We start from the raw sequence: 10,208 nt of genomic DNA on the forward strand, positions 1-10,208 counted from the left end.
TATTTTCCTCGCCAAATACCCGATGAAGTGGCATTTCCTCCTGCCGAAGCGGGGCACTTTGGCTTTTGCCTCCCTCCATTTCCGCTCGATCGTATTGGTGTGCGCCTTAGTGTCAGGGTCAACAAAATTGTATGAATGATTCACAGTTAAATGTTGATCGCCCTCTGTTTCAAGACCGTTGTATGCCTTCCAACAATCACTAATGACCGTTGTCCCTGGGTGGATACGCTCCTAAATTACTTTAAGCAAAGTAAGAGAGCCACGCGTCTGTACAAGTACGAAAAAAAGTACTTTTGCAACATACTCTTCCAAAAACCCACTGACCCCTGAGTCGACCAACGTTATATTTTCTTTTACCAAATTTACTTTCATCAATTTCAACAATTTCCCCTGGCCCTCCTATCTGGTCTGACTCATTATCTAAACACCAATAAATTAAAACCTCCCGACAGAAGCTTGCCCAATCACAAATAGTCTTGTTTGGAAACTCTCTTACATACAAATTGACGAATTTTAAGTTAGTCTCAAAATCGAGCTTACTGTTATCAAACCAGGTATTCTTAAAAAGTGATTTCTTGAAATTGCATCTAACTGTTCTATTATTTACTTTCTTTGATTTGTCGCACCGAAAATAATATTCATTATCAAGGCGGCAGTTTTCACCGCACTTGGGACAATTAAATTTTTGGGTGATTAAGTTGTGCGACCGGCACAGATCGAGCAAGAGGTCGGCCTGGTCGCCGTATTGCTGCCAAAATTGCCCGTACCTACCATAAATAACATTTATCAGTAAAATGGTAATATGAGCTAATAAAATATACGCAATACAATTACAAATTACTTAAATATAAAAGAACATACCCCATGTCACACTGACGACAAAAGTTTGAGCTTGCTGCTGCCATGTCACCGGCTTAAGTGAGAGCGAGTGAGCAAGCGACCGCGAGTGTATTGTTCCGATATATGAGGCAATTACGGTAAACAAGCAGTAGTATTGTTAAATAATTAAGAATCTGATAATAGAAATGATAAGGAAAAACTACATAAAACCGCAACTACATTTGAGAGAGCAACCAAAGATATGTAGTAGCATAAAAAAAAAAACTAAAGGAAATGTTGTTAGGAATAAGAAAAAATAATGATGGAAATAAAAAACAAATCGGAAATGATTTCCATGGCTGTCAACAGAAAACGCAAGACCTATGGTCAAAGGAAAACGCGATCCTTATAGAAAATGGATATATAGAAAATGAAAGAAATGGAGCAATAGAAAACGAGAATTATGGACTGCCATTTTGAGGGTGTTGTGGACTTAGTCTCTGAGCGGTGACATGCAGAACCTATTTCCCTCATTTTCCGGGTAACATGAGGTCGCTGCAGATTTATTTATAATGTTTCCTAGTCTATTTTTTATGCTCTACAAGATGGCGATGTCCATTTTTCTCTATTTCAGTGCGTCACTCTCGGTAACTTTAACCCCGGAGAGATTTATTTAAGTTCTGGAATTATGCATGTATGGATTAAGAAGACCTCTATGCTTGTAATATATGTGATCTGGGTAGACGTTATATTTTGAAGTATATACGGTGTTAAACATTGATATTATAACCATAACCTGAGAGAGAGAGAGAGAGAGAGATAGAGTTTGGATTATCTTAAGATATCAGACCTAATGGCTGACACTTGGGTACCATCCATACATTTCTCTCTTCTCATTATTGAGGATTTAAAATCCTTTCAAAGAGAATGTATTTTTTTTTTCTTCTTTTCTTTTCTTTGGTGCTGTGGACAGGATGGACTACGCTTGCTTGGAGAAGTTGACATTTGTAGATGAATGTTTATAAATTGCGAATGTAATGATTTATAATTCAGTATATAAGGAAATGATTAATTGTTTGATATTACCCCTTTCTCAGTTACCATTAAGGGTGAAGTTAGTAACCTTTGTGGTCTCACGGTGTAACCGCCGGTTGGACACGTGGTCCTGCCAACTGTACCCCATGATCCGGCGAAGGGACTTGTTACAAAAGGCATCAAGGCGAGACTCCAAGACACTGGATAACGTCCAGGTTTCGCTTCCATAGAGCAAAACTGGCAGTATCAAGGCCTTGAAGACACGCAACATGGTCCTTCTGCATAGATACCGACATCTCCAAACGCTCTTGTTGATCGAGTTCATGGCTCCTATTGCCAGACCAATCCGTCTACTGACTTCCTGGTCTGACAACCCAGGGATATGGACTACGCTACCAAGGTATGTAAAACTCTGTAACTTCAACGTCCTCGTCGCAAGCATGGATCGACTGAACGGGTTCCCCTAACAGGCCTGAATCTTGGTCTTGGTCCAGGAGACCTCTAGGCCTAGGGGCTTCGCCTCATTTCTAAATGCATCAAGAGCCGCCACAAGTGACTCCAAGGACTCAGATAGGATGGCAACATTGTCGGCAAAGTCAAGGTCAGAGACCTTAATATTGCCTAGTGTTGCTCCACACTGACTTTGGCTAGTAGCTCTGCCCATTATCCAGTCCATACAAGTGTTGAAAAGTGTTGGTGCAAGGACGCAGCCTTGCCTCACCCCTGAATTAACAGAGAAGAAGTTCGACATACCCCCACCACACTTTACAGCACTCTCAGTACCAGTATAGAGGCATGCTATCAGGCCAATAGTCTGTGTCGGAATTCCCCTGAGCCTCAGGATCTCCCATAGCGATTCCCGATGCACCGAGTCAAACGCCTTCTTGAGGTCGATGTAGGCTGCAAGCAACCCACGACCAAACTCACGACGGCGTTCTACAATTACTCGAAGCACTAGTATACGGTCTATCGTGGACTTGCCAGGAGTAAATCCAGACTGCTCCGGTCTCTGATGCCTCAGTAGGTGGTTGCGGATCCGTTTCAGAAGAATGTGGGAGAGAACCTTGCCTGGTATGCTGAGCAGTGTAATGCCACGGTAGTTGCTACAATCCCAATGATCCCCTTTCCCCTTCCAGAGAGGGATGACCACGCCCCTCAGCAGGTCAGGGGGAATGGTACCAGACTGCCAGATGGCAGTCAGGACTGTATGCAGGCCCCGAGCCATAGGTTCACCCCCAGCCTTTAGCAGTTCAGCAGGAATATCACATATGCCTGCAGCTTTCCCACTCTTCAGCTTGGAAATCGCCATCCTAACCTCTGTTAGGGTAGGATGGGTGGGTCCGGCACAGGCACTGAGACATCGCTTGCATCCAAGCTAACTGTTGGGGGGTCTGTTCAAAATACTCAGCCCAACGTTCACGAACCCCAACATGATCCGAGATGATCCGTCCATCCGCTGATCGGACTGCAGTCATCTGTGAGGAGGGCTTAGAGTTCAGTTTTCTCAGGGCTTGGTAGGCAGGTCGAAGGTCATTTACCAAGAAATGGCCTTCGATCTCCTCAGCAAGATTCCTGATGAACTGTTCCTTGTCCCTTCTCACCAGTGTCCGAGCCCTACGCACCATGGAACGACGCAAGACTTGATTCCCATTCGGCCGAGCCTTGCGACACTCTTCAGTGGCCTCTAATGTCTCCAGGGAGATGGAATTCTGCCTTACCCTTGGGCGTACGCCAATGGACTCCTGAGCTGCTTCGAGTGTTACGCGCTTTAAGAACTCCCACAGAGCAACTGGGTCCGTCAGGTTGCTGGGTTCTGTGAATCGGTCAGAGACTGCCATGGTGAACCCACGGGCACACTCCTCCTCCCTTAGTCTGTCCAGGTGAAACACCTTAGGGTGGCCACTGGAGGGACGGGGAGTTTTGAAGTAGACGGTTTGGTAAGTAAGAAGTAATGTTACTGTAATGATATATATGTATAAAGTAATAGTATTATACGTATGGCGTGTGCTGGTAGTCTAGGCCTTACAAAATGTGTTCGTGTATGTCTTTTTTTTCTAGGAGCATTGGGAGTTACCCCTAGTAGTCCATTTTCTACTTTCCTAATAATCGGTCCATTTTTTATTAATTTTAAGGGTAACATTTTTTTGTAAGATTCATAGGGCTACGTTACAGTAGCATCATATCGCTCCAGATATGTGTTTATCTATCTATCTATCTATCTATATATATTTATATATGTATTTATATATATAAATATATATATATGTATATATATAAATATAAATATATATATGTATATATATATATATATATATATATATATATATATATATATATATATATATATATATATACACACATATGTATGTGTGTGTGTGTGTTTATGAGTGTGTATGTGTGGGTGTGTGTACACACGTGTACACACACGTACACACACACACACACACACACACACACACACACACACACACACACACACACACACACATATATATATATATATATATATATATATATATATATATATATATATATATATATATATATATATGTATATGTATTCGAATACCATATATATAAGTGTGTGTGTGTGTGCGCACACACACACACACACACACACACACACACACACACACACACACACACACACACACACACACACACACACATATATATATATATATATATATATATATATATATATATATATATATATATATATATATAAGCATATATGTGTATATATATATGTATATATGTACATATGTATATGTGTATATGTATATATATATATATATATATATATATATATATATATATATATATATATATGTGTGTGTGTGTGTGTGTGTGTATGTGTGTGTGTGTGTGTGTGTGTGTGTGTGTGTGTGTGTGTGTGTGTGTGTGTGTGTGTGTGTGTGTGTGTGTGTGTGTGTGTGTGTGTGTGTGTGTGTGTAACGATGGCCGATGAGCGGTAGAGTGCAGACAAGTCGCGTCTGGCACGATGCGGAAATCTTGGGCAGCGACAAAGTTGAAACAGACTTCTTGATAGTTGTTGCAGTATATTTTAAGGAGAGGATGGTACAACTGACGGACAGAGGTTCAGTCCGGTCAGCGTGCTGTAGGCTGTCTGTCTGTCGCTCGCAGGCGACCCTCTTTTATACAGGTTGAACAAGGAACTCACAAGGGTTGCGATGTACTGGGAAGTGTGAAGGAGAAATGTGATCGTGTACACGGGGCAATGTCGCGAGGCGGAAGGCCTGCGGATGTTGCGTCCGCTGTCGTGTCTAGCAAGGTTTGGTATGTAGGGGCTGGCGTTACTGTATTAGATATATATTTATAAGTTAATAGTGTTATATGGAAGGCAATAGTAGAGTGACCCCAAGGGAGTCCTGTAGCTAAAGGGTTATACGAAACACTCAAGATCCATTAGTGAGCATCGCTGGGGGGGATTTGGTTGCTTGCTTGTTTGAGATTTGCGAAGTTCTGGCTTCGCCCGGGCCTTTCACTTATGGCGTGAGGTGAAATAGGCCATATGTGAACTAGGTATTACATCGCTCGGTCACGCTACCGCTGCCGTCCCCGCCGCAGAGGTGTCAGAGAAAGTGAAAAGGCGCAGCTAGCTAAACATGACAACCTAAGCATGAAATATCCTACTCACAGAAAATAAGTGAACAAAAATCCAAACGGATAACAGTGAGTGCATGCAGTAACATCAAGAAGGTATACCATGTAGAAACGCAATAACTCATATAAAATAATATCAACATACAATGTATAAAATCAGTATATCATATAAAATAACGTGAACATTCATGTGACTCACGAAACATAAAATGACAAATAAGCATAAACTAATCATAGGAATAAGTAATATATAGTAGCGTAAAAATATGATCTATCTCCTTCCACAAGAGCTATGCATTGTTGTAACACTACCTTTCATCACCAGTGATTGTCATATGTTAAGCACGTGATCTATGCCCATCTTTAGACCACTGTAGGAGATGACAGGCAGACTCCCTGCGGGGAGCCGAGGAGCAACACCTCGCTCCTTGGCGCAGCCGTACTCCATCATACTATATAATAAAGGAATTAAGACATCTTGGTCGTCTACCTTACACCCTAAGCTCTCTACCTACCATACTCTTGTAGGGCCCATCATTCTGGCTCTTACAATATATACATATATATATATTTACTTACTTATGTTTATATGTATGAGTGTATATGTGTGTGAGTGTGTGTGCAATACACGTATACCAATTAAGCAAAGAACACGGCATAATATTCGAACATAGCTATAAATTTGCTAAATTTTAATGATACAGTGAGGCTCACCGATACAGGAGAAGAAAAAGAAGAAGAAAATAAGAGTATTTTAACAAAAACAAAAATATTTAAAAAGAAGATAAAAACAACAAATAAGGATGATAAATAGGCAACGAGGCAGAAGGGGTAAAGCGAGCCAAGGAGAAGCATTGGACCAAATTTGGCATTCAGCTTGTAGCGGAATCCTTATCAGGTCAGGTACGCTCCAAGGAGAGATACTGGGTGATAAGAAAAGGCGGTGATGAGAAGGATTGAGATTTTTTTTTCCTTTTCTAGAATTAGCAATTCATTTGGCATAACGTCAGCAAAAGCAATATCTAATGTCAAATGTGAGTTTCCATAAAATTGTCTTTCGCCATATATATATATATATATATATATATATATATATATATATATATATATATATATATATATATATATATACATATATACTCGTCTATATATATGTATGTATGTGTGTTGTCTCTCTATATCTCTATCTCTCTCTCTCTCTCTCTCTCTCTCTCTCTCTCTCTCTCTCTCTCTCTATATATATATATATATATATATATATATATATATATATATATATATATATATACACACATGTACATACACACACACACACACACACACACACACACACACACACATGTTCACACATATATATGTGTAAATAATATGTGTGAGTGTAGAGAGAGAGAGAGAAAGATTTGGTGATTATGATGGTGATTTGCGCTACATGTTTGCCTCCTCTTCTCGAGCAAGCGACGCTGGCGGGCACTGGCGGTCGGGGTAGAGGGTGTGTGAGCGCCCCGCCTCCATCCTCTCGCCGCAGACGGGGAAGCGGGTTCTGGCGGAGGAGACAGAGAGAGAGAGAGAGAGAGAGAGAGAGAGAGAGAGAGAGAGAGAGAGAGAGACAGAAAGAGAGAAAGAGAGAGTGATTGAGAGAGAGAGAGGGAGAGAGAGAGAGAGAGAGAGAGAGAGAGAGAGAGAGAGAGAGAGAGAGAGAGAGAATGAGACTGGGGGGGGGGGAGAGACAGAGACAGAGAGAGAGAGAGAGAGAAAGAAAAGTTATTTTGTTCAACTTTTGATTCACAGAGTGTCCTTCGTCCTCAAAGGAAGAAATGGCCTGCGACGCTTGGTCCCAGGCGAGAGAGCAGGCGACCTACACCGTTCCTGTCGACAGCTCCTCGACAGTGAACGCCTCGACGAAGAGGTGCGGCTTGCTGAACCTCCAGATGAGCGAGTGCAGCACTCCGTTTTCTTCCTCGTAGAAAACGCGCAGACTCAGGATGCGGCCGACGGGCGGGGAGAAACTGACCCAGGAGAGGCGGGCGCCGGCTTCCACGAAGGTGGGTCTGCGGGCGGCGGGAGGGGAGTCAGAGGAGGGATAATGCACTCACGCAGACACACGCGAGCACGCAGACACACACACACACACAAGCGCATGTTCACTCACACGCATGCATACGCGTGCACGCAAACACACACACGCACAAGTGTATGTGTACCCATACGCATACACATGCGCGCACGCAAACACCCACACATATATATACGCACATCTAGAAAATCACAAGTAAATTCTTACACATTCACAAGTATACAAACACACACACGGATACTCGTAAGTGCACACATTTACGGACACACATGCACACACGCGCGAGCACACACACACACACATATATATATGTGTGCGTTTCTGTGTGTATATGTGAGTGTGGGCCGTGTGTGTTTGTGTGAGTGAGTGAGTGTGTGTGTGTGTGTGTGATACTTTTTTATCTCTAACTTTACAAGATAAGAAAATCGATAACAATATGATGAACTGAATGGAAAAACAGCCAGCACAAAACAAAAGTGACCTGGCCTGACCTCTCCGGCGCAGGGAGGGTTTGCACACCCTCCCGGCCATGCAGTCCCACGGTGAAGCGGGCGAGGTCGCCGTCGGAGCTGGCCTTGGCGCTGGCCGATGACGTAATCACTGTTATGCGATATTGCTCAGCTGAGAGAAGAAACAGAGGAATCTTTAGCAGCAAGAGAAAGAGCACCAACGTATATCATGATCATCGTCATTATTATTGTTAATGTGATCATCATAGTCACTGCAAAGAATAAGGAAGACATTGATAAAGTTACAATGATAAATGGTATCCAGAAAAAAGAGTCAAGATAATCCTAGCTTATATAACAATCCCCCCGACCAGACCTCGAACCTAGGTCACTCAGGGTCGATGCCTGGTCAGGGAGGATTGTTTTAAATCTGTATCACTGCGGCATTGCATTATTCCATCTTTCATAATCCTAGCAATAAGTGTGGCCCTCCCAGGGACTCTTGGGGCCACCCTGGAGAGTCCTTAGGGAGGTATCCCGTACGAGGGTCAACGGTAAGTGCTGAACCCATTGGGTGTGGATGGTATATCATGTTATAGCTAATGTGGAACAAGTAGCGGATGACAACCGCACCACGACAATCCCCTTAATCTTGTCCGTTTGTCTCAAGAGTGGCTTGTGGAAATAATATGGCCTTAGCCACAAATAAGGCAACCTTCATGGGACCTGGTGGATTACATCTTGCCATTGCAATGGTTGGAATCGTTTAGAGGGTGTACAATATTCCTTTTGCTATTTTTTAGAAGAAACACTTTCAGCTAGGTGATGCAATGGCTGGGTAAGCAATGATGCCAGGGGAGGTGCTACCCTTTTCTCGCCTCTGTGATTGTAGCTTATTATGGAATCTCTTGTAAATTATCTTCACTTGCCTTTTGAAGGTGATTAAAACGTTTTCCGCCAGAGCGTCGTGTAATCGAAGGGCAGTTATAAACGCATAGGGTTGCAGGTGCCCCAGACTTGGAGGCCCCTTTGGAGGCCTGGATAGATTATCTATATGTATATGTAAGGTCACGGGTTCGTCGCCGACGTCCATTCACAGCGCAGCGCCGTCGCCAGGATTTCTCGGAACTCAAGTGAATCAGTTATGCTTCTTGGTGGAGCATTTCACCCCTTTCTCCCTTTACCAAGCACCAAAAGGACTCACCACAAAAAGGCTTCTGACTGCCGGTGCCAAGGAACACCTTCACCGGGAACTCTGGCACTGTCGCTGGCACTTCCGTCGCGTGAGGCACTCTTGCTTCACTTGCGGAGTCATTGGCTCTGCTCTCTCCCTGTGTCCTATTGGGGGTCCTCATGTTACTGCTGCTGTCACTGTTTTCCTTAACGGCTGGCTGAGGAGTGCCAGGACGAGGCGTCCCAGGTTGAGGGGAGAGTGCCAAGGGCGTGGCAGAGAAGCCCATGGTTAGGCATCGCTCTCTCTTCTCCTGCTCCTGCGCGCAGCCCCAGCAGGAGCCGTTAAGGTACGCCTCCCAGGACTCGCACGCGACGCCTAGGAAGCCACACCTGGGGAGAGGGGCGGAGCATCCAGTGAAATGGACACATACACGGATTGTGTTTGAGAAATGGGGAGGGAGGGAGGGAAGACGGAGTTGAGGGAAGGAGGGAGGGAAGTATGGAAGGAGGGATGGAGGGAGGAAGGGATTGAGAAAAAAATAGAAAATTGAATTTATCATAATGCAAAAATAGTGGCGCGTTGTTGAAGTCTGTGCTGAAGCGATTGCGGTACACTTGAAGGCATTGTGGGCCATCAGCTGCAGGCTGCAGTTGCTGCCCAAGCACGTCTGCAAAATTTTTCTTCCTGGAATTACAGTTGCTGAACAAACTGTTGCTGCATCGCGTGCATCATCTATTCCATCTGCGACAATTTCTGCAGCAGTCTATATTTTCTTGTAGGGTATGGGATGGAGCTGGCTGTGGAGCTGTTGTTAATGCTGAAGCAGGTGTGATGCTGGGAATGAAGCTGAGGCAAACGCTGATGCACGTGCTGGTGTTGGAACTGAAGCTGAAGCAGGTGCTGTGGCTAAAATTGAAGCTGAGGCAAGCGCTGAAGCAAGAGCTGGGGTTGGAATTAAGGTTGAGGCAAGTGCTCATGATGGAGCTGAGGCTGACGCAAGCGCTGAAGCAAGTGCTGGGGTTAGAATTGA

General features: G+C 43.8%; 1 protein-coding gene across 2 annotated transcripts in view; it reads right to left on the minus strand.

Moving 5' to 3' along the window:
• Positions 1 to 6,802: 6,802 nt before the first annotated feature.
• Positions 6,803 to 10,208, minus strand: part of LOC119598591 (pancreatic triacylglycerol lipase-like) — a 37,598-nt gene continuing 34,192 nt past the window's right edge. Inside the window, exons 9-12 of one of the 2 annotated variants that reach the window (XM_037948245.1) lie at positions 9,209 to 9,567; positions 8,047 to 8,176; positions 7,341 to 7,529; positions 6,803 to 7,021 (exon numbers count right to left, since the gene is read on the minus strand). In XM_037948245.1, coding sequence (XP_037804173.1) covers positions 6,907 to 7,021; positions 7,341 to 7,529; positions 8,047 to 8,176; positions 9,209 to 9,567 — 793 coding nt within the window. In that variant the 3' untranslated portion in view covers positions 6,803 to 6,906. The remainder of the gene's footprint in view (positions 7,022 to 7,340; positions 7,530 to 8,046; positions 8,177 to 9,208; positions 9,568 to 10,208) is intronic. The other variant, XM_037948246.1, reaches the window with a different exon arrangement.

This window comes from Penaeus monodon, chromosome 41 (assembly GCF_015228065.2).
Source record: "Penaeus monodon isolate SGIC_2016 chromosome 41, NSTDA_Pmon_1, whole genome shotgun sequence".
NCBI lineage: Eukaryota > Metazoa > Arthropoda > Malacostraca > Decapoda > Penaeidae > Penaeus > Penaeus monodon.